The following is a 25,770-nucleotide window of genomic DNA, read 5'->3' as shown; positions in this document are numbered from 1 at the left end:
GGACTTTATGAAAATAAAAATTTTGCTATTAAAAATATGGTTAAAAATATTTGCAAATATATATCTGACAAATTGTTTGTATCCAGAATATATAAAATATATAATAAATATAAATAATAATATATAAATATATAAAAATTAAACTATATAATAAATACACATAAATATAAATATAAAATAAAAAATATATATTACAACTTAATAATAAGACAAGCAAACAACTTACAATTGGGTAAATATTTGAATGCACACTTCATTAAGGAAGACATACAAATGGCCAATAGGAAAAGATGCCTACTATCTCTAGTCATCAGGGAAATGCAAACTAAAATCATAACGAGATGCACATAAATGTCAAGTGGTACAGGCACTCTAGAAAACACTGGCAGCTTATAAAGTTCAAACTTACACTTAGCTTACAACCTACAAATCCCATTCCAGGCTATTTGCCCAAGACAAATGAAAACATGTCCACACAAAATCTTGTATGTGAATATTCATAGCAGCTAAAAAAAATGGTAACATCTAAAATATCCATCAACTTGTAAATGGCAAAACAAATTGTAGTATATTCATACTATGGCATAAAGGAAAAACCAAGAGTAAATACAACATTGATGACTCTTAAAAGCTGTGAACTAAAGGAAACAAGTCAAAAACAAGTTCTCATTCTATTTGATTCCATCTACACGATGTTCTAGAAAATTCAAAACTACAAGCAGAGCAGGGGTGCCCAGCTTGCTCAGTTGGTAGAGCAGGTGACTCTTGATCTTGGGGCCATGAGTTTGGGCCCCACGTTGGGGGTAGAATTTACTTAAAAAAAGAAAAACAAAACAAAACAAAACAAACAAACAAACAAAAACAACTACAAGCAGTTCAATAGTTACCTGAGAATGGAGAAAGAAATATTTTGTGAAAGGGAATGAGGAAACTTTTTATGGTGACAAATATTTTTTATTATGATGGTGGTTACACAACTGCAGACACTTACTAAATTAATCAAAATGTACACCTAGAATTGGTGAATATGTAAATTATACCTAAATAATGCTAAAAATAAGAGAAATATTACCAAGATTATTATTGTACTGCCATGTCATTTCGTAAGAAATAAATGGACAATTATAGGAATACTCTCTTAAGAAATATCTACTCTTATTATGTCTATCCTAAAATCAGTTAAAACCTGGTATAAGTCACTCAAGAAAACACTCTTATACTTGAAGTAATGCCAATAATTAAGTCCTCAAAAAATTTAGGATCCTGCAATTCAAATGAACACTCCAATGAGTTACTCATACGTAACACTCCAATAAATAATTCCCATAAATAAGCTTATACCCCTTTTGATGTTCATCTCTGGGCTAGATATTATGGGAAATACATAAGCATTATACATCTTGATCTTAAGGAATTACAACCTAACTAAAGATACAATACATATCATAAATATAAGGGCTATGCAGTAGAAACTCTATTAGTTTCCCCATATCTGAATCTCCAGTGAAAGCGAAGCTCTCCATTCCTTTCCTTCCATGAAGCACACTGATGCTGATGACAAGCTTAAAGTTAGCAAACAGTGAGTTGTTGCTAGCATCAGCACATTTGTTCCTACCAATGTAGATGTTTTCTTAACAAGAGATAATTGAGTTTGCTCCTTAATCTGTTTATGGCCAATTCCACTTGTGAATCAAGATATTTGTAATTCCTCTGGTTGTAAGATGGCTCTAGAAAGTCTAAGAATCATGTGTTCACAACAGAACATCTAAAAACCTTTTCAGTAATGGGCAAATTTTCCTAGAAAATCTGTCAGCTGACTCACACTTCTATTTTATTAATCCAAGTAGACTTTTATCTCCCTCCAAATTGGTCTTTTAGTAGCAATATGTAGTGTCAGCAATACAATGAAAACCTCTGTGGAATTAAGTAACGTGCCGTGCAACTTTTTGCCTTCAAACTATGTGATCTGAATAGCAAAATCTCCACCATCCTGATCTTCTATCCCTTACCCACAATAGTCATTTCCTTCCTGGGTCAACTTACGGGTTTGAGAATAAATGATTCTCCAGTCCAATGCCTGGTGGGAGGTATCTTCCTAGTCTCCTAATTCTGTTTAGTATGGTACTATACTTCATATAGAAGAGTTATACTTTGTTGTCTGACCTAGAGATCTAACTACCATTCTAGGCTAACGAACCTAAAATTTATAAATCCAGTATGAAATTCTTCCATGAACTTCATACTCATATATCTAACAGTCTACCAAAAATTTCCACTTGAATATCTAATAAGAATTTCAAATTTAATGTGTTCAGAATGAAGTTCTTGATATTCTCTGTAAAACCTGCCTTTCCCGGGGCGCCTGGGTGGCGCAGTCGGTTAAGCATCAGACTTCAGCCAGAGCACGATCTCGTGGTCCGTGAGTTCGAGCCCCGCGTCGGGCTCTGGACTGATGGCTCAGAGCCTGGAGCCTGTTTCTGATTCTGTGTCTCCCTCTCTCTCTGACCCTCCCCCATTCATGCTCTGTCTCTCTCTGTCCCAAAAATAAATAAACGTTGAAAAAAAAATTTAAAAAAAAAAACCTGCCTTTCCCATAATATTCTCCATCATAGTTAATGATATCTCTGTACATATTTCCAGGTGGAGATTAAGACTCCTTTCTTTCTCTTATACTCTCCATATGAAATGTGAGCAAATCTATAATCTCAGAAACTGCACCCTGAGCCTGGCTTACTGCAACAACCTCCTCATAGTCTCCCTGCTCCCATCTTTCCCTCAAGTCTATCTGATCATACCTCTCTTCTTAGCAAAATCTCTCATTGACTTTAATCTTATCTGTTACTAATCTCCTTTGTTACTGGGATTTTTGCCTTAACTCAAAGCTCTTCTCATGCTCAGATAGGAGCCAATTTCTGAAAGAACTAGCCTGAATGTCTATAAAGACTATGGTTAAAAAGTGCAAAGACAGTGCTCCTCAACACAGCAACCAGAGTGATTCAGTGTGTCCAATGGTTTCCCATCTCATTCAGGATAAAAGCCCAAAATATCACAATGGCCTCTGAGACTCTAAACTTCATGACCTGCCTTCTACCACTCCAACCTCAGCTCCTACTGCTTTGCCCCTGCTCTCTCCAATGGAGTTTATCTGGCTTACTGGTTGTTTTAAGAAGACACTAGGCATAGTCTTACTGTAGGATCATTGAGCATGTTATCGCTTCTCCCTGAAAAGCTTTTTCGTCCAGGTATTCTAATGGATAACACTTTTACCTAGCAAGAGAGGTCTTAATTCAAATGAATTTACAATGCGTTACTTGTTCCTCCCTTCCTAATCAAAAACTTTAATTCCCATCTCTGAATCAGCTACTTCCTTTATTTTTATTTATTTTTTTCTCTTTAAAGTGTATCAACATATACAAAAGATATACTTATGATCATTTTTTTTATCTATCTCTCCTCATTAGAATATAAATGCCATAAAGGCAAAGATATTTTTTGTTTTTTCACTACTGCATCCTCAGTATCTATAACAGTGCCTGACACATGGTAGGAACTAATGATATATCTGTGAAATGAATGCATGCACACAGGTATGAATGAATGAACATATTCTGGAAACAAAAGTTAAGAAGCCTTGGTAATGTTAGTGAGAGGCAAAGGTTTCTGGCATGTAGGCAGCAATATAGTTGAATCAAAAATGAATTCCGTTTGTCCTCTTCTCTGGTGTCTGTGGTCACTAGTAAAGTTAAGAATTTCAGAATCTGGGTTTCTATCTATCCCCATGAAATCTGTACCTATTAAATCAGCATTTTAAAAGTAAAAGCTGTACATATATAATAGAGATCTTAAACTTCATTATTGTGAGAATCAAATACTGCTATAAAGTGATATCAAGAGAAAGCCTTTGTAAGTCTGTATTTTAGGTTATTTCATTCACTAAGAATAAGCCTCACTGCTATAATAAAGTCTCCTTAAAGCAGGCCTAACATGATACATTAAAGTATTCCAAAATTTTTTCTCTGCACTTTAGAAATAAAATACTGTGCTGGAGGGGGAGTTAAGATGGTGGAGCAGTATGGAGACCCTGAACTCGTCTCATCCCTGAAACGCAGGTAGATCAGCACCAAACTATTTTGAATACCTGGGAAATTGATCTGAGGATGAACACAACAATCTGTATAACTTAAGCCATAGAACTCACAAGGTATACGGAGCAGAGAGGTGAACTGGGGGAGAGAAAAGCTGTGGAGGGTATGGAGCCATTTTCACAGAAAGAGGACACAAACAGAAAGAGAAAGGGGGAGAGTGGAGGGCATCTGGAGATTGCAGGAAAAACATTCCCTTGAAAGTAGCTGGAGAGAAAGAGAAAGAGTGAAAACACTTGCAGGGGACTAAACAAGAAATTTGTTCCCCAAAACCACTGAGGGGAAGAAAGGAGAGGGTTTCAATACTACTAGGATTCTATAAACAGTGGAGCACACAGTCTAAAGGTTTGGAGATCACTGTCTGGTGGCACTCTGGTGAGGAAGTAGGGTGAATCCTCAGAAGCAGGCAATGCAGGCTGAGGGGTTCATGTGCCACATGGGGAGAAGTGGTTCCCCTCCTTGGAGAGCACTTGGTAGAGGTCATACAGCCTCCCCACAGCCAAAGGTCCCAGCAGACCCCCAGAGAGCAGTGTTTGCTGGCATTGGGACAAAGATGCCAGGCAGCAGTGAGACCTGGGGATGCCTGTGTGTTGTGATTTGCCATAATCTCTGAATGACCACACAAACATTTTCTGGGGCAAGCGGGCACCCGGCCATTGCTCAGTAAGACCCTCCCACAGAGAGTCGGTGCAGATCCGTCACCAGGGTCTATGAAGTGCGGGGTTTTGAAACACAAACCCACCTGAGACAAAACTCTGGAGCTGGAAAGAGGTGCCAGACAGCTTGGACATGGACAAGGTAGAGGCAGGGAGTGGATGGAGGCCTGAGACAAAGGAGGGGTGCTTGATTATAGGTCAGTGGGAGTGTGAAGTTCCTGTGTCAGAGACTAGGGAGCTGGGTAAAACCATTTCCACCTCCCGTGTGCACGTGCACACACAATGATCCACCCCAGTAAGCTAAACAGTGCCACCTACTGGAGAATGGTCATTATACCAAGCCCCATCCAATTGTGCCCTCCAAGCACATCCCCCAAAAGATGGGCGGGGGGGGGGGGCGGGTAACTCCATGTGCTGCTTAGTGGATGGACTATAGAGAGTTTCATAGTTTCAGTTCTAGGGGAAACTGGCTGTAACTTCATTCAGGTTTCATTCTCTTTGATGGTTCATTTATTTGTTCATTTTCTTTCGTTCTGTTTTTGCTTAAATTGTTTTCTTTCTTCTCTCTTTTCTTTCTCTTTCTTGGATACAGAAAGAGAAAGAATTATTTTTTACTTTATTTTTTATTTAAAAATTTTTGTATTCTAATTAATTTTATTTTATTCTATTTTATTCTATTTTTTAATTTTAAAAATTTTTCTCACCTTTCCCCCCCCTTTTCCTTTTTTTCTATCAAGCTTCTTTCAACAAGCAGAATGAAACACACCTAGGATCTAGCTTCCTTTGTTTGATCTTTGATTTGTTTTTTATTTTTAATATTTAATATTTTATTTTATTATTATATTCTTTTCCTCCAAAATGACAAAATGAAGGAATTCACTCCAAAAGAAAGAATAGGAAATGACAGCCAGAGAGTTAATCAACACAGATATAAATAATATGTCTGAACTAGAATTTAGAGCCATGATAGTAAGAATACTAGCTGGGGGTGAGAAAAAGCATAGAAGACACTAGAGAATCCATATCTGTGGAAGTAAAAGAAATAACACCTAGTCAGACTGAAATTAAAAATGCTATAACCGTGATGCAATCTCGAATGGATGCAACAATGCCAAAGATGTGCAAAGCAGAGCAGCAAATCAGCAATACTGAAGATATAATTATGGAGAATAATGAAGCAGGGAAAAAAGGGAAACAAAGGCAAAAAGAACATGATTCAGACTTAGAGAACTCACTGATTTATCAAGAAGGAATAACATCCAAATCATAGGAGACCCAGAAGATGAAGAGAAAGAAAAGGGACATAAGGTTTATGTGAACAAATTATAAAGGAAAACCTTCCTAATGTAGGGAAGGACACAGACATCAAAATCCAAGAAGCACAGGGAATTCCCATCAGATTCCACAGAAACCGACCATCACCAAGACATATCATAGTCAAATTCACAAAATACACAAACAAGGAAAAAATTATGAAAGGAGCAAGACAAAAAAGTCCTTAATCTATAAGGGAAGACAGACCAGGTTCACAGCAGACCTATTTACAGAAGCTTGGCGAGCCAGAAAGGAGTGGCAGAATATATTCAACATCCTGGACTGGAAAAATTTTCAGCCAAGAATTCATTATCCAGCAAGGCTGTCATTCAAAATAGAATGAGAGATAAAGATTTTCCCAAACAAAAGCTAAAGGAGTGACCACTAGTCCAACACTGTAAGAAATTTTAAGGGGGATTCTTTGAGTGGAGAAAAGACAAAAACAAACAAAAAAAAGAACAAAAGCAACAAAGACCAGAAAGGACCAGAGAACATCACCAAAAACAACAACTCTACAGGTAACACAATGGCACTAAATGCGTATCTTTCCGTACTCACTCTAAGTGTCAATGAGCCATAGAGTAATCAGAATGGATAAGAAAACAAGATCCATCCATATGCTGCTAACAAGAGACTCATTTTAGACCTAAAGACACCTGCAGATTGAAAACATAGGTATGGAGAACCATCTATCATGTTACTCGTTGTCAAAGGAAATCTGGAGGAGCCATACTTATATCAGACAAACTAGATTTTAAAATAAAGACCATAACAAGAGGTGAAGCAGGTAATACATCGTAATTATATATATATATATATATATATATATATATCGTACTTAAGGGGCTTATCCACTAAGAAAATGTTACAATTGTAAACATTTATGACCCCAATATGGCAACACTGAAATATATAAATCAATTAATCACAAACAAAGAAACTCATTGATAATAATACCATAATTGTCGGGGACTTCAATCCCACTTACAGCAATGGAAAGATCAGCAAAGCAGAAAATCAACAAAGAAACAATGGTTTTGAATGACATACTGGACTGGATGGACTTAAAAGATATATTCAGAACATTTCATCCTAAAGCAGCAGAATACACATTCTTCTCGAGTGCACATGGCACATTCTCCAGAACAGATCACATACTGGGTTACAAAATTAGCCCTCAACAAGTACAAACAAGTACACACATGCAGTGTGTATTTTCAGACCACAATGCTATAAAACTTGAAATCAACCATAAGAAAAAACTTGGAAAAACCATGAATACTTAGAGATTAAAGAAGATCCTACTAAAGAATGAATGGGCTAAGTCAAGAAATTAAAGAGAAGTTAAAAAGTACATGGCAGCCAATGAAAATAAAAACACAATAGTCCAAAACCTCTGAGTTGTGGCAAAGGTGGTCCTAAAAGGGAAGTATATAGCAATCCAGGCCTTCCTAAAGAAGGAAGAGAGGTCACAAATACACAACCTAACCTTACACCTAAAAGAGATGGAAAGAACAGCAAATAAGCCCAAAACCAGCGAAGACGGGAAATAATAAAGATTAGAACAAAAATCAATAATACAGAAATCAAAAAACAAAAACAAAAAATAATAGAACACATCAATGAAACTAGGAACTGGCTCTTTCAAAGAAGTAACAAAATTGATAAATCCCTAACCAGACTGATCAAAAAGAAAAAGGAAAGGACCCAAATAAATAAAATCACAAAAGAGAAGAGATCACAACCAACACCACAGAAATATAAACAATAAGAGAATATTATGAGCAATTATATGCTGATAAATTGGGCAATTTTAACCAGTAAAGCAATTGAATCAGTAATCAAAAATTTCCCAACAAAAAAGAGTCCAGGGAGAGATGGCGTTCTGGGGGAATTCTACGAAATATTTTAGGAAGAGTTAACACGTATTTCTTTAAAGTTGTTCCAAAAAACAGAAATGGAAGGAACACTTCTAAACTCATTCTACAAAGCCAGCATTACCTTGATTCCAAAACCACACACTAAAAAGGAGAACCCACTAAAAAGGAGAACTACAGACAAATTTTCTTGATGAACATGAATGCAAAAATTCTCAACTAGCCAATCGGATCCAACAATACATTAAAAGAATTATTCACCATGATCAAGTGGGATTTATTCCTGGGATGCAGGGCTCGTTCAATATCAACAAATCAATGTTATACATCATATTAATAAAACAAAGGATAAAAACCACATGATCCTCTCAAAAGATGCAGAGAAAGCATTTGACAAAATACAGCACCCTTTCTTGATAAAAACCCTCAAAAAAGTAGGGATAGAAGAAACATACCTTAACATCATGAAGGCCACATATGAAAGACCCACAGCTAATATCAACCACAATAGGGAAAACTGAGATCTATCCCTATAAGGTCACGAACATGACAGGGATGTCTACCCTCACCACTGTTATTCAACATAGTGTTGGAAGTCCTAGCCGCAGCAATCAGACAACAAAAAGAAATAAAAAGCATCCATATCAGCAAGGTAGATGTCCAACTTTCATTCTTCACAGACAACATGATACTCTATGTGGAAAATCCAAAAGACTACACCCAAAAACTGCTAGAACTCATACATGAATTCATCAATGTTGCAGGTTATAAAATCAATGTACAGGTATCAGTTGCATTTCTATACACCAATAATGAAGCAACAGAAAGAGATATCCAGAAATTGATCCCATTTACAATTGCACCAAAAACCATAAAATACCTAGGATAAACCTAACCAAAGAGGTGAAAAATCTATACACTGAAAACTATAGAGAGCTGATGAAAGAAATTGAAAAAGACACAAAAAATGGAAAAACATTCCATGTTCATGAATTGGAAGAACAAATATTGTTAAAATGTCAATACTACTCAAAGCAATCTACATATTCAATGCAATCCCTATCAAAATAACACCAGAATTCTTCACAGAGCTAGAACAATTCTAAAAGTTGTATGGAACCAGAAAAGACCCTGAATACCCAAAGTAATGTTGATGAAGAAAACCAAAGCTGGAGGCATTACAATTCTGTAATGCTTACAATTCTGTAAGCTGTATTACAAAGCTGTAATCATCAGGACAGTATGGTACTGGCACAACAATAGTCACAAAGATCAATGGAACAGAACAGAGAACCCAGAAATGGACCCACAAACGTATGGCCAATTAATCTTTGACAAAGCAAGCAAGAATATTCAATGGAAAAAAGACAGTCTCTTCAGCAAATGGTGCTGGGAAAACTGGACAGTGACATGTAGAATAAACCTGGACCACTTTCTTACACCATACACAAAAATAAACTAAAAATGGATGAAAGACTTAAACATAAGACAGGAAGCCATCAAAATCCTAGAGGAGGAAACAGGCAACAACCTCACTGACCTTGGACGCAACAAGTCTGGAGGCAAGGGAAACAAAAGCAAAAATGAACTTCTGGGACTTCATCAAGATAAAAAGCTTCTGCACAGTGAAGGAAACAATTATAAAACTAAAAGGCAACCGATGGAATGGCAGAAGATATTTGCAAATGACATATCTGATAAAGGGTTAGTATCCAATAACTATAAACAACTTATCAAACTCACCACTCAAAAAACAAATAACCCAGTGAAAAAATGGGCAAAAGACATGAATAGACACTTTTCTAAAGAAGACATCCAGATGGCTATCAGACATTAAAAAATGCTCAAAATCACTCATCGTTGGGGAAATACAAATAAAAACCACAATGAGATACCACCTCACACCTGTCAGAATGGATAACATGAACAACTCGCAACAACAGATGTTGACGAGGATACAGAGAAAGAGGAGCCCTTTTGCACCGCTGGTGGGAATGGAAACTGGTGCAGCCACTCTGGAAAACAGTATGGAAGTTCTTCAAAAAATTAAAAGTTGGACTACCCTATGACCCAGCAAATTGCACTCCTATGAATTTATCCAAAGGATACAAAAATGCTGATTCAAAGGGGCACATGCACCCCAATGTTTATAGCACTATCGACAATAGCCAAAATATGGAAAAGAGCTCAAATGTCCATCGACTAATGAATGGACAAAAAAGATGGGATATGTGTGTACACACACACACACACACACACACACACACAAAATGGAATATTACTTGGCGATCAAAAAAATGAAATCTTGCCATTTGCAACAACGTGGCTGGAACTAGAATGTATTATGCTAAGTGAAATAAGGTAGTCAGAGAAAGACAAATATCATATGATTTCACTCATGTGGAATTTAAGAAACAAAACAGATGAACATAGGGGAAGGGATGCAAAAACAAGACATAAAGAGAGGGAGACAAACTATAAGAGACTCTTAAATACAGAGAACAAACTGAGGGTTGCTGGAGGGGTGTTGGGTCAGGAGATGGGCTAAATGGGTGATGGGCATTAAGAAGGACACTTGTTGGGATGAGCACTAGTTGTTATATGCAAGTGATGACATCACTAAATTCTATTCCTGAAATCATTATTATATTATATGTTAACTAAATTGGATTTAAATAAATAAATAAATATGAACAAAAATATAAATAAATAAAAAATAAATTTTAAAAGATAAACTTGAAAAAAGAATAATGTGCTGTATGAATTTGAAGTTATTTATTATGTAATATTTCATATAAATAAAAGAATAAATGTAGTCTAAGAATGAAGTTATAAAGCACAACAATAAATAGCACTTATCTTAGTTGGGTTATCACAGGGAAGATTCTACAACAAAGATTTAAGTATAACTGAACTATCTGGGAGGGAAAGAAACACTGGTAGGGAAGTAGATAAGAGAAAAGGAGAAAGAAAAGGCAGCTCAGTAAAAGGTATGCTTTTAAAAAAGATACCACTTTAGGGGCACCTGGGTGGCTCAGTTGGTTAAGTGTCCGACTTCGGCTCAGGTCATGATCTCACACTCCGTGAGTTCGAGCCCTGCACCGAGCTCTGTGCTGATATCTCAGAGCCTGGAGCCTGCTTCAGATTCTGTGTCTCCCTCTTTTTCTGCCCCTCCCCACCTCATGCTCTGTCTCTCTCTGTCTCTCAAAAATTAAATATTAAAAAAAAATAAAAGATACCACTTTAGCACAAGCTGGATTTAATCACAATGGGAAACTGAGAGCTAGTGTAGACAACATAGTTCACAATCATCTTACCTGAAATGTTAAGGAGTTAATGTATTTGCACATCAACTTGTATCAATCATTAATTCAAGGCTACTCACGGGGAGGAATTAATTCCCAGAACTTGTACACAGGTAGTGCTTTGCTTTAGCAGTCAGAGAAACCCATAGGGAAAATGCAGATACTGCCAGGTAGAAGGCAAGCTGGCACACTAATGAAATGCCTGAGAAAATTTAGGTTAGACCTCCAACAGTATCTGCTATAACGATGAACCTACCAGCCACCCTATGAATGAGGATATGAGTATTTCCACTGTGTAGGACTATGTCTTCCTTCCATATTTCTCTCATTGCTTCCTCAACCAGCAGTAACAACTATTCTCAAATTATTGTTCATGATTCCCCTGCTTCTTTAATAGCTTTTTTGTATGTATTTTTTCCATTAAGAATATACCATTATTTTGCTGAAGAGCTTTAAAAAAAATGGTACTAAAAAATATGTAGTCTTCTGTAAATTTTTTAGTTTTCCATTCAATTCCATGTTTCTTATGTTTAGCCATATGAGATGTATTGCAGTAGTTTAAATTTTACCGTGTAATTTCCCCTTTTAGTCCAGCTGAGTATCACTGCCTGTTACTGATCTTGACAGGTACTGCTACGTAGGATACACTAGAAAAAAGCTGAAAATTAACTGCCTTAGCTCTTGCCTCTGACCCCTACCCTAGAGATCTATGTTGCCACAAGTGGCTCTGGATGCCTAGCCCAAGCTTTCATAGTTTTCTAGTCGCTCTCAAACTCTCCACAAGTCTGGAAGAATCCATGGAAAATATTCTAACACCCAAAAAAACTGAAGGAGGGAAAATTCTCTACTACTCCCAGAGACTGTTCTTGTAGAGATAAGAGAACTAATTTACTATTTTTTATGAGCCAGGGATAAGAAAAATAACTTACTATTTTTATAGGTTAATATAGGCAATCTTTGATTTTAATTTAACATCTGTTTTTACACATTACCATGTTTCCCAAAAGCTACTTTCACAACAGGAATGCATTGTGATTCTCCAAGTTCTAACACATAGTTTCTTTAAGTTACTATAATGAGGCAGGTACCCCAGACCACAGCTTGGTAATCCACCTCCTTAGAACACCCAAGTGGTGGGGCGCCTGGGTGGCGCAGTCGGTTAAGCGTCCGACTTCAGCCAGGTCACGATCTCGCGGTCCGTGAGTTCGAGCCCCGCGTCAGGCTCTGGGCTGATGGCTCAGAGCCTGGAGCCTGTTTCCGATTCTGTGTCTCCTTCTGTCTCTGCCCCTCCCCCGTTCATGCTCTGTCTCTCTCTGTCCCAAAAATAAATAAACGTTGAAAAAAAAAATTTTTTTTTAAAAAAAAGAACACCCAAGTGGCAAACAATTTTGCCAAATGTCATTATCATAATGCTGCCTCAAGTTGGAAACATAAGAAAGACAATTTTTTTAAATGTTTATTTCTTTTTGAGAGAGAGAGAGAACAAGCACGACAAGCAGGGTAGGGGCAGAGAGAGAGAAGGAGACACAGAATCTGAAGCAGGCTCCAGGCTCTGAGATGTCAGCACGGGGCTTAAACTCACAAACTGTAAGACCATGACCTAAGCTGAAGTTGGATGCTTAACAGACTGAGCCACCCAGGTGTCCCAACAAAGATAATTTAAAAGACTGAAATTTGTGGTAAAACATGAATAGTCATATCTTATTTTTAGTATAAATTTGTTATATTCACACTATATTGGGAAATGAGAGCACATTATTTAAAATGTCTGACATATGTAACTTCAGCTATTATTTAATGACATTTAAATGCTAGACAGTGATAGTAGACAAAAAAATATGAATGATACAAAAAAAGGCAATTACCTTAACACCTGAAAATACAAATTCTCTTACCTGCTTTATTCCACAGTAATCAGCAATACTGCTGATCAGCTCTGACATAACCTGAACTTCATGAGACTTTTTCAAATTCATAAACTCATCTGGTTTCACATTTTCACCTGAACAAAAGTAAAACAAAATTAAAATACCGCTATCAAAGGAACAAAATGTAATGAAAAATCATCAGTTAATGTTCATGTTTTCTGTAATTACATGTGACAATAACATATTCTATTGTCTCTGCATGATAAATTTCTATTAGTTTAGCTGCTATGAATCAAAATTTGAATTAAGAATATAAATAAGAAGATGGCCCATAGAACATTATTAAAAATGTTCCTTGACAGAAAACACAATTAACTACAAAGGAAAGGACTGATAACTGAACTACAATGTAGGGAACAATGGGGAGATCCGTAACTAAATTATTCTGTATAATTCATAAGAAAGATTGACACAAGCCAATCTATCACTGCTCATGATAGAAAGTCTAACAATAAATTAAGAACACGTTGGAAAGATATACATATATGAACAATCTACTGCTTCTAGTACTAAAAAAACATGCGTACATACACATACACAAACACACCTACCAGTTCTCTGTTTTTGATTTCCTCGAAGGGCTGTAAGCAACTGTTCAAAAGGAGTACATATTCCCAAGTTTTGTACAGAATAATATCTCACAGCCAAAGCAAAGGCTTCCACACTCACTAGCTTCTGGGAAGTTTCACAAAATATTTGGGGAAAATTGGCAATACCTAAAAAAAATGAGGATAAAAAGAAAAATGTTAGCAATAACTAGTTAATAGCTAACTTGGGTGAGATTTAAAAAATGAATGAAAAACACTGGATTTTTACAACAAATTACAATATTTCCATTTTGGTGTGAATTTTGAAAATATCTCTAATGACTCCATTATATTTATTATTTCGATTATTAGTTATTTGTAGCACCTGGTTTTCTCTTAGTGCTCACAATTATATATTTTAAATCTAAATTAAAATTCGAGTCTTTTTTTTTTTGGTTCCAAAAGCCAAATATTTGGTTTAAAATATTGCTAAATTGCAGGTGCCTGGGTTGCTCAGTCAGTTAAGCATCCACCTTCAGCTCAGGTCATGATCACATAGTTGCTGTGCTGACAGCTCAGAGCCTAGAGCCTGCTTTAGACTGTGTCTCCCTTGCTCTCTGCCCCTTCCCCACTTGTGCTCTGATTTTGTCTCTCAAAAACAAATAAATGTTAAAAATTTTTGAAAAAAAATATTGCTAAACTGTAGTCATCACATAATTTATGAACAGTCTGGCTGACCTGCAACTGTGAATTTAAAGGCAATCAGCCTGCATGCATTGCGCTGTTATTCCCCGTGCACACTGCATGTAGAACGATGGCAATGTCCCCAATGGTATAAATGTTACTGTAAAAGAGCCCTGCATCATTTGCACCATGTAGAAATTTTGTGTTCACGTGTGTTCAGCGCACTATCAAGATGAGTTCAAAAACTACTCATGTTACATTCAGGTGAAAACAGTTCATTTTCTTCCCCTGGTCAGTTTTAAACCAGGCATTCTATAAGTTTATCATAGGAACTACCGATGATTTCCAAATGCTCACTCATTAAGAAGAGTATGGTCAACTGTCGTACTGTTTGCAAACATCGGGTACCTCTCTCTGTGTGAGGATCATGCATCCTTTTGAGCTCTAGTGTGGCCACATCTCACCAAAGTGAACTACACCATTTTCAGACAGACGTTTTAAGAGAATCAGAAAATTCACCATGCTTTCTATTCCCAGAACTGTAATCACTGAAACATGTGTCAAGGTGGAACCTGAGTCCTTGAATGAGGATGACACAGACATCACCACTGTCAAACTATGCTACAACATATAGAAAAGCAAACTTCATTCTTTTTAGTGACTGAGTTTTTAGGTTTATTACTGCAGCATAAGCTCGCCCATTCTAATGGGTACACTTATGTACACTGACAGATTTGCTTTTTATTTGTTCAATTTCATTTGTCTAGGGCCATTTTCAGTACATTTAATGTATTTAGGAAGCTTACAAAAAGGGCATTCCAATTTGTCTTTAGTGGTTCAAGTAAACTCTTCAGATAGATTGGTCTAATTAAGTTCATTCATTGAAAATTACTTTAAATAATTTAAAAAAAAACCCACACATCCAGTGTTTAAATGAAGTATTTAAGATGTTCACCTTACGAATCACTTCTCAGCCTTTTGGCTAAGACCAAGTGTAGTAAAATGTTCACCTTACAAAAGAATGGTACAATCCAGGAAACAACTTTGGTTCTCCCAGAGAAACCAAACTACACGCTACGAAGTCTATTCTAGCATAGCTGACCCTCCATAGTTACTTGTAAAATTATAAAAGCTTATTTAAACACAAAGAATAATGATGCTCCTGACAAAATTTAAAAGAAGAAAATTGATGGAGGCTCTCAGAATTCTAAATAAAAACTACATGTTTAGATAGTATCTTTTTGAAGTTAATTAATATCTATTAAGATGTTGGTGATAATGTTTACCATGTTAATTAATAAGAATATAGTTGGCAGAGTCCTGTAACTTCCATTTCTGAATCAACAAGATAGAAATATAAGCTATAAAATTACTATAGTGGATTTATTTAAGCTATATTTCACATATTATAAAGTTCTTTGGATATTTTACAAACTGAATTTACTAACACAGCCAAAAGAAATAAAATCCCCATCAAAATATTTAGGCATGATACAGAGGGGAAAACTCAGTCAACTATTAAGTGAGACTCTCAAGTTTAAGGGCAGTCTCAACATCCCCAAGTTCCAGGGCAGCAATTTCTTAGAGTGTGATAGAATAAGAGTATTAAATCTCAAAGTGCAGAGGGACTATTATAGTAGTCAGTTATTGGACAATGTTGCCAACAGAAAGAAATGTTGATGTTTCTGTTGGAAAAGTAAAGGTTCAAATCAACTTAACTATTCTACTGAAAATACTTGAAAAAAAAATCCCAATCCAACCTGATCTAAATGTTGTTAATTTGCTTTTAATTATAGGCCTCAAAGTAATTTCAGAAATTTGGAAATCAAAATTACAAAACTATTATCTTTAGCAATGATTGCTTTAAACAAAAAAGATAGTGATCTGATTTAATCCATTAGTTTATGTTATTTAGGGTTACACCAGTTTATTCAGGTAGTCTAGAATCTGTGAAAAATATTTCTGAATTACAGAAATATTTCTAAAGATTCAGAGGAGAGAGAGAAAGAGAGCGAGACAGACGTGTCATGTTCTTACCTTTGCTTCCATCTCTGAAACAGTATGTAAGAAAAGTTATGTGGCAATGGTAATAGTGGATGTGGTCCTCACAGTGCTTCTCTAAATACTTGTAGGAGCTTGGGTTTGGCAACTGGCAAAACAGAAACTACAGTGCTACTCAACTGATATTTACTTAATTATTAATTAGTTCAATTTTTTTACACAGAAAACTTTGTTTTTAAATTTGTTGCCCAATGTGCCAGCATACTATGTGGCTTGATTATTTTGTAAATGTCTCCCCCTACTGGAAGCACCTGTTCTGCTTGATTGCATGCTTTGTCTTTAACTCTTATTTTTGTACACCTAGATCACTATCCCACAGAAATTTCTTATAATGTAGATTAATTGGGCATGAGAGAGCAAGGGGAGCAAAGAGATGGGGAAAATCTATTTTCTGTAAATATGAGATCAGGGTATCTCTAAGAATCTTTAAAAAAAAAACCCAGCAGAGATCAATGCACAAGGAAAGATAGAAAAGTCATATATACACGTTGGATTATAAAAATCTCAAGGTAGAGAAATGAATAATAACACTTCAAAACTAGAAATAGAAATATTCAATCAATATATTTACATTGTACATAATCTACATATTTACATTCAATAAATAAAAATAAAGTTTCAAAAATAAATGTCTGTTATTTTACCTGAATGTTATTTAGCACTTTAAGGAAGACAGAATACTGTTAGGATTCACAATAAACCAACATTATAACTAACATTTATTGCTCATATGCTATGTGTCAGGCACCGTGTTCAACAGTTTACATTTAATGGAATAGTCTAATGAGGTGATTACATAGTGGCCTCATCCCCATTTACAGAGTAAGAAACTGCAACCTAGAGAGCCAGGTTCACACACACACCAAATGGCAAGGCACGTGAACCTTGCTCACAAATCTCACTTTGATTAGCATGCCACAGCAGTCAATTCAGTGGGCAACAAATGAAAACAGGGAAGACAGCAGTTAAAACCGCTCGGCAAATCTGACAGTCAGAATCAGGTCTAGCCAGAACTCCCTCTGGCAGAGGTGCATACCATGCATGGTAATATCTGAAGATGGTTCATATTCACTTTGCTATGTTCTTAATTCTTTCACTTTACTTCCCTCAACACCTCCCTCTACTGGAAATTATTTTAAGGTTTCGAAAAATTTAAAAAGTAACTTTTACACATAGAACAACTGATAAGTCTCTGAAAAGGAAATAATGAGGTTTTATAATGAGATCTTGTTGTAGTATCTATTTCTAAAAACAAAGCAACCCGACTCCTTCATGCCATGCTACGCCAGCACTCAGCTGTAAAGCAACACCTTGGAAAGCAACAACACCTTGTACACAGAAGGCACTCAGTAAAGAGGGGATGAATGGATGAATGAATGAATGAATGAATGAAAACAACACTTTAATACACTCACTATTGCAGTATCACCAGCTATACTAGGAGAAACAAATTCTAAAATTCTGTGGTGGCAGTGATCACTGAGGCCAGTGGGAGGACTTCAGTAGCACTGCTGAGCCTGTTAGAATAGAATCTCATCTGAGCCCTAATGACTATAATCATAAGGGGAGACAAGAGCAATTTAGAACATTTAGAATGTGATACAAGATAGAATATAATTATGTGCTAAATTTTGAGGTTTAACTGTGTTATAGGAGTTAGGACAAAGGTCACTATTGCTATTACACAGCCTAGACCTGTCCCATGGTCCAGAATGTCAAGAAAAAATCAACAGTGCCCTCTTAATAATCATCTTCAAAGGACATGGAAATGTCTTATATTCATTTGTACATGAATATCCTACAGATGCCTCCAATTCAAAAGGCTCAAAACTGAACTGAACATTCCCATGCTCTTTAAATAATGTCTTGTTTAATAACGTCCTTGCTCACTCAGTGCTGAAGTTTTTCCATCATCTTAAATGCTCCCTGTGCCCTTGATCCACATACCTAGCCACTCATCAATCTTAATATAAAAATGTCTTTCATTGTGGAATGAATCTCCCCATCCCATCCCCCATCATCACCACCAGGGTTCAAACTCTATTAGTTCCCACCAGTGCTACTGCAATAGCTTCACAGGTGATTTTTTTCTGATCGATAAAACTGCCATAAGCATAATAAGTGCTCAAAAGTGTTGCCTGAGTTCAATTGAACATGTTTCCTAAAATAGAAACTTACTTATATTCAATGCAAATTTAATTACATATTGTAAGGCTATAACTTCCACAACAGACTTAGGCTTTAATCTTTTATACTTGTTTGGTAGACTTCAAACCAAAGTTAAAGTCTGTCTTGCTGAACTGTGAAAATTATAGATAGGATGTTTTAAATTTTATGAATGTTTGAGTATCTCCATAATCCTATCATTTATATAAGGAAGAAAATAAAATATATACTTTTTTTTTTAATTACCTTATATCATCCAATTATATCTAGGAAACTTTTTGCGTATGCTACTTCAGGGCAATTTCTGGTTGCATATGAATTGAAACAGTATGTCATTCAACATGTAAACCACACTCTCAGAAAGAATAAGGTAAAATTAACAAAGAATTGACATTCATGTTCTCACTGTGCCAATATTAACATCATACTGAATGTTTAAAGTACATGTAACCATTTCAAAAGTATTTTCACATTTAACTAGTTATTTGTAACAATAAAATTAAATATAAAAATAGGAAAAACTAACCACATATTTTAACTGTAAGAGACCATTTTCATAGTTTAATTTGAAGGCAAATAAAAATATTATACAAAAATATAGCAATTTAGAAACTGATGTGGTAAATTAAAAAACAACAACAACAAAAAAACAAAACAACAGCAAAAAACCCTGATAAAAAGATCAACAATTCCAAGGTGTTTTCTATGTGTGAGGTAATAACTAAACCTCGATAAAGCTAATTTGAGATTCAGTTATGGGACATGTGTCTTAGCATTTACAAAGCATATGGACAACAAATGATCAATGAGGATTCCAGGGGCACAGAAATCCCCAGTGAGAATTCTGAGACGCCACACAGGATGTGCTTACTCAGGTCTCTGCACTTGTTTTCAGCTCTGTCCGAGACCATCTTCTCCAGGTATTTTCATGGCTCACTCTCACTCCCTTTAGGTCTGTGCTCAAATGTCACAATTTCAGTGAAAATTTCTCTGATAACTCTGTTTAAAACTGCAACCACGGGGCACCTGGGTGGCTCAGTCAGTTAAGGGTCCGACTTCAGCTCAGGTCATGATCTTGTGGTTGGTGAGTTCCAGCCCCGTGTCGGGCTCTGTGCAGACAGCTCAGAGCCTGGAGCTGCTTCAGATTCTGTGTCTCCCTCTCTCTCTCTGCCCTTCCCCTGCTCTCTCTCTCTCTCAAAAATAAACATTAAAAAAAAAATTTAAAAAAAACTGCAACCACATTCAACCCTTACCCTCTCTGATCTTTTTTTTTTTTTTATAGCACTTAACACCATCTGATGTTTATAGCAAGATCCAAGAGGACACAGGTTTTTATTCATTACTGATTCCTCAGAACTTAGAATAATGCTTGGTACTTAAGTAAGTATTCAATGAATAAATGAATGAGCAAGAACTAGGTTTAAATTCTGTTTATCAGACTGTCTATCCCTGTGTGGCCATGAGTAATTTATTTATCTGCTCTAAGATTTGATTTATCCATAAAATGGGAGGAAAATACATATTTTATAATGTCATTAAAGAATACACACATACATATATGCATACAAATACACGTGAATATGTACACAAGAATTTGATGTATTTACACACATGTGCATCCATGCATACACACACACATATATACATATCACTTAATACAGAGCCTAGAACACAGTAAGCACCCCTCGAACCATGAATCTAAACTAAGTAACTAAGTATACTTAAGCTTTTGTCAGAATAGAAGGTTGAAAACACACAAATGTTTTTAGGTCCAGAATACCATATAGGATGCTATGAAAGAACCCAAAAGAAAGATCAATACACATACCCAGTTCCTAAATGTGGAGCCTGCTGGGAGAAAGGAGGTTTGGGTCTGGAACTTAGGTGCAAGACCTCCATCATTAGAATGAAGGCACAACTAGGGACAAGTGAGCTGCAACTTGAGACACAACAGAGGAGTCCAAGAGCCAACCCTGGGTTCCGCATTCTAGGCAGGATGACAAGAATTACTCAGTGTTGGGACCCCAGTGGATAGCACTGGCTACCACTATTGTAGCATCAGCTTTAAAGTATAGGAGAGAATTCTAATACTAACGATATTTCTCACTGAATTTAATGTGAAATTTGACAGGTAGGTTACAAGCTTGACTATGCCTTAAAGACCTGATGTAGAGTTTCAAGTTTATTAAGTTTTAATTTTCTATTACTGAAAGTCTCTATTTTCAGAAAATAACCAAAGCCAAGAGATAGATTACTAGAAATCCAACCACTTAAAACTCCATTTAAAATCAGAAGTATTTAAAAGCAAATTAAATAAATATTTGTAAAGATTTTCTAAAGAATAAATTTTAAATTTAATAAATCAAATATGATTTTATTACCAAAATACAAAATTAATTCCGAATTGCAAAACTTTAAAAATTGGTGTTATAATTGTACAGGATACTTTAAAAATTGACCAGTAAGTGCTTTGAAATCAAACTCTGGTCACTTGTTCCTACCACAGATGTCTCATTTCCTATTCAACTGTCACTTCTTAATATCACTTTAGTCTCTACCGCCCACAGTGCCTCAACAATGTTAGTATCTTAGTAACTAACAATACCATTGACCTCTTACTGAGAAGACCAATATTTCTTTTCTACACATTGACTTGGACCTAGATTTCCACGCTTTCAAAAATAAAGAAGGCTTTCCAGTTTATTATTTGAGGCAGGACACACAAAAAGCTTTTGTCCCAAGTACACTGTAATTATAAGCATAATTAATAACTAATAGCACATCTTAAAAGGGTAAAATTAAGTCACACCTCTCTCTTAAAATTATACTTTTTTTCCATTATGCATTTCATTAACTTCAGCTTAATTTCATCTGCCATTGTTAGCTAAACTCCATTACTTACACTTCAACATTAATACAAAATAAATGTGTCTATTCTACTCTTAACTCAGTTATTATCATTTGCCAAGTAGAAGGAATACACAAAAGGAATCTGCATTAAGCATACACTTTCATTTATCTAGTTCCTACCATATCTCAGGCAGGTCTCATTCTTTACTTAACTTTTATGTTTATAATTAATCAAATCAAATCAATTATTCTTTAGGGATCATTCTTCAAGGTGGCTGCAAACAGAGCATAAACAAATAAAATGTCCACCTAAATTTTAAATTCACCATTTTGTTTTCAATAACAAAGAGGGAAGAATTGAGCCTCAGTAACTGTCATTGGTGCTGCTTGGAGACACTAGAGCTATCTAGAGCTGATTAGAGATCATCTAGAGCTGAATCTGAAATGGAGCATCCCCTAACAAGAGGAAGGACTATTTCCAACACTTGATATTATCTACAATTGCTACATTATGGAAACAGCCCAAGTGTCCATCGACTGATGAATGGATTAAAAAAAGATGTAGTGTATACGTACAATGGAATATAAGCCCTAAAAAAGAATGATATCTTGCCATTTGAAACAATATGAATAGGGCTAGAAATATTAGGCTAAGCGAAATAAGTCAGAGAAGACAAATACCATATGATTTCACTCATACATGGAAATTAAGAAACAAATGAACAAAGGGGGATAAAAGAGAGAAAGAGGCAAACCAAGAACAGACTTTTTCTTCTTTCTGTTTTTTTTAAAGAAATAGACTGTTAACTATAGAGAACAAACTGATGGTTACCAGAGGGGAGGTGGCAGGGAATGGGGGAAATAGGTGATGGGGGTTAAGGAGTGCACTTGTGACAAGCACTGGATGATGTTCAATGTAAGTGTTGAATCACCATATTGCATACCTGAAATTAATATTATACTGCATGCTAATAAACTGGAATTTATATAAAAACGTCTTTAAAAAGGACAAAAATAACTTTTTCTAAAAAGGAATAAAGACAGACTATGCAATGAAGACTAGTTAAATTAATGTTGGAAAATATATAAATCGCTAATAATAAGGAACAAAAAGTTACCAGAAAAAGTGAAGAATGAGCCCAAGTGTTGGTCTAAATGAAAAAGAATTCAAAGAAGTTTGTAATACTATTAACACTTTCAACCAGTGGTTCCTACCCTGAGATCTAAGAGCTAAAGAAGCCTGTGAATCACCTAAAGCTGTACATAGCTTTGCGTCTAATTATGAGCATAGATACCCTATTTTTTTGAGGAAGGGGTTCTATAGCATTCATTTAATTCAATCTTTTAATGGGACTTGCGACCCAAAAGATTAAGAATCACTCATTTTACTATTTTTTAACCTTTATATTCCCAAATGTAAATATTATAACATGTAATTCAACCAAGTATTTTTCGTCTGCTTCTAGAGATCATTTTAAATGTTCAAAACATGAAAACTAAGTAGTGACTACCAAAATAACCTAGGATTATTCTTTTTTTCCCCCCATTAGGAGAGAGCTATTAATTCTTAACATGAAATTTATATTTTTAAAGTTAATCTAACTTTGAAAAATAACCCTTTCTTTTCCAGTATTTTTATTATTTAACAGATCCTCAGTGTTGATGGTCTAAGTTACTAGGCTGGCTTTTTTAGATAATTCCCATCTAAACAAAACAAGTAAATAATTTAAGGTACCAAAACATATAGATTAGTCTATTCCATTTGGCAAAATATATGTTAATAATAATAAATGGTTTTAAATAAATTTGCACAATCTAAATTTAAATCTCTAATAAAAAAGGTAAGATTGTTACTTGTTTGCAGAATCCCTGAGACAGCTCAAGTGATACAACAAGCTGATCCAGGAGAAGAATGAACCACATATTTTATAAGCTATATTACAAAACTGTAGTCATCAAGACAGTATGGCACTGGCACACACAAAAAAGTGACACACATATCAACGGAACAGAATAGAAAACCCAGAAATGGACCCACAACTATATGGTCAACCAATCTTTGACAAAGCAAGAAAGACTATCCAGTGGAAAAAAGAGTTTTTCAACGAATGGTGTTGGGAAAACTGGATGGTGATATGCAGAAGAATGAAACTGGACCACGTTCTTACACCATACCAAAATAAATAAGTCAATGAAAGACCTAAATGGAGACAGGAAGCCATCAAAATCCTTGAGGAATGCACAGGCAGAAACCTCTTTGGTCTTGGCTATAGCAACTTCTTACTAGACAATGTCATCAAAGGCAAGAGAAATAAAAGCAAACATGAACTATTGGGACCTCATCAAGATAAAAAGCTTCTTCACAGCAAAGGAAACAATCAACAAAACCAAAGGCAGCCTATAGAATGGGAGAAGATATTTGCAAACAACATATTTGATAAAGGGTTAGTATCCAAAATCTATATAGAACTTAATAAGCTCAACACTCGAAACACAAATAACCCAGTGAAGACATGAATAGACACTTTTCCAAAGAAGACACCCAGATGGCTAACAGACACATGAAGAAATGCTCAACATTCCTCATCATCAGGGAAACACAAACCAAAACCATGAAGAGATACCACGCCATACCTGTCAGAATGGCTAAACTTAACACAGGAAACAACAGATTTGTAGAGGGTGTAGAGAAAGAAGAGCCCTCTTACACTGCTGGTGGGAATGCAAACTATACATCCACTCTGGAGAATAGTATGGAGCTTCCTCAAGAAACCAAAAATTGAACTACCTTATGATCCAGCTATCTCACTACTATGTATTTACCCAAAGGATCCAAAAATACTGATTCAAAGGGGGTACATGCTCCCCAATGTTTATAGCAGCATTATCAACAATTGCCAAATTATGGAGAGAGCCCAAATGTCCATCAATTGATGAATGGATAAAGAACATGTGGTATGTGTGTGTGTACACATATACACACACACAATGGAATATTACTCAGCCCTAAAAAAGAATGAAACTTGCCATTTGTAATATATTTGTAAAGACGTGGATAGAGCTGTGAAATAAGTCAATCAGAGAAAGACAAATATCTATGATTTCACTTATATGTGCAATTTAAGAAACAAAACAGATGAACATATGGGAAGAGGGGCAGAAGAGAAGAGAGAGAAACAAATCACAAGGGACTCTTAATGATACAGAAGAAACTATGAGGTGACAGAGAGAGATGGGTGGGAGGTGGGCTAAATGGGTGATGGGTGCTAAGGAGTGCACTTGTTGGGATGAGCACTGGGTGTTGGATGTAAATGATGAATCACTGAATTCTACTCTTGAATCCAATATTGCACTATATGTTAACTAAAATTTAAATTTAAGAAAGGGGAAATTTTTTTTAAATTAAAACTTGAAATAGAAAAAGTAAAATAAAATATAAAGTTGATAGATAAAAATAAATAAATAAAAAGTAAACTTAAGTCAAATACACATACTCAGTGAAAGGTGGGAGAAGGAAGATTGAAAAGAACAAACAGGGGCGCCTGGGGGGCTCAATCGGTTAAGCGCTGACTTTGGCTCAGGTCATGATCTCACCATTCATGAGTTCAAGCCCCGCATCCGGGCTCTGTGCTGACAGCTCAGAGCCTGGAGCCTGCTTCAGATTCTGTCTCTCTCTCTCTGCCCCTCCCCCACTCATGCTCGGTCTCTCAAAAATCAATAAACATTACAATTTTTTTTTTTTAAAGAAAAAGAACAAACGAGGCGTCTGGGTGGTGCAGTCGTTTGGACGTCCACCTTCAGCTCAGGTCATGATCTCACGGTTCGTGAGTTCAAGCCCCACGTCAGGCTCTGTGCTGACAGCTCAGAGCCTAGAGCTGGCTTCGGATTCCATGTCTCCCTCTCTTTGTGCCCCTCCTCCACTCACACTCTGTCTCTCTCTTTCAAAAATAAAGATTAAAAAAAAATAAAAAGAACAGAAGTAGAAATATTTTATACAAGTTTAAGTTTGCCAGATTAAAAATGACCCTCCTCCTAAAAAACAATAACTATTTCCAGATAATTTAATAATGGAATTATACTTCCAAATCTGTCTTTGGTAGAAAATACTATAAAGTATTAAGCAGTATTAAAGGTTTAAAAAAGCAGGTGTTGTAGACAAAAGGACAGATTCACTATGTTTAGATAATGGCTTCATACTCAACAGATGCAAAGAGCAGTCAATTAAGAATAATAATCTTTGAGAAATAATTGTTGACAAAG

General features: G+C 35.8%; 1 protein-coding gene across 8 annotated transcripts in view; it reads right to left on the bottom strand.

Annotated features, from left to right (window-relative positions):
* The window catches only part of METTL25 (methyltransferase like 25), a 168,481-nt gene that overhangs the window by 129,897 nt on the left and 12,814 nt on the right, over positions 1–25,770 (bottom strand). For all 8 annotated transcript variants that reach the window (XR_007153848.1, XR_007153847.1, XR_007153850.1 and 5 more), the window contains exons 2-3: positions 13,774–13,938; positions 13,190–13,296 (exon numbers count right to left, since the gene is read on the bottom strand). Coding sequence is in view for 2 of the 8 variants with exons in the window: in XM_047865848.1 (XP_047721804.1) it covers positions 13,190–13,296; positions 13,774–13,938 (272 nt within the window). In the remaining 6 variants the exon portion in view is untranslated. The remainder of the gene's footprint in view (positions 1–13,189; positions 13,297–13,773; positions 13,939–25,770) is intronic.

Source organism: Prionailurus viverrinus, chromosome B4 (genome assembly GCF_022837055.1).
Source record: "Prionailurus viverrinus isolate Anna chromosome B4, UM_Priviv_1.0, whole genome shotgun sequence".
Lineage (NCBI taxonomy): Eukaryota > Metazoa > Chordata > Mammalia > Carnivora > Felidae > Prionailurus > Prionailurus viverrinus.
This window is presented reverse-complemented; position numbering and strand designations above follow the sequence as displayed.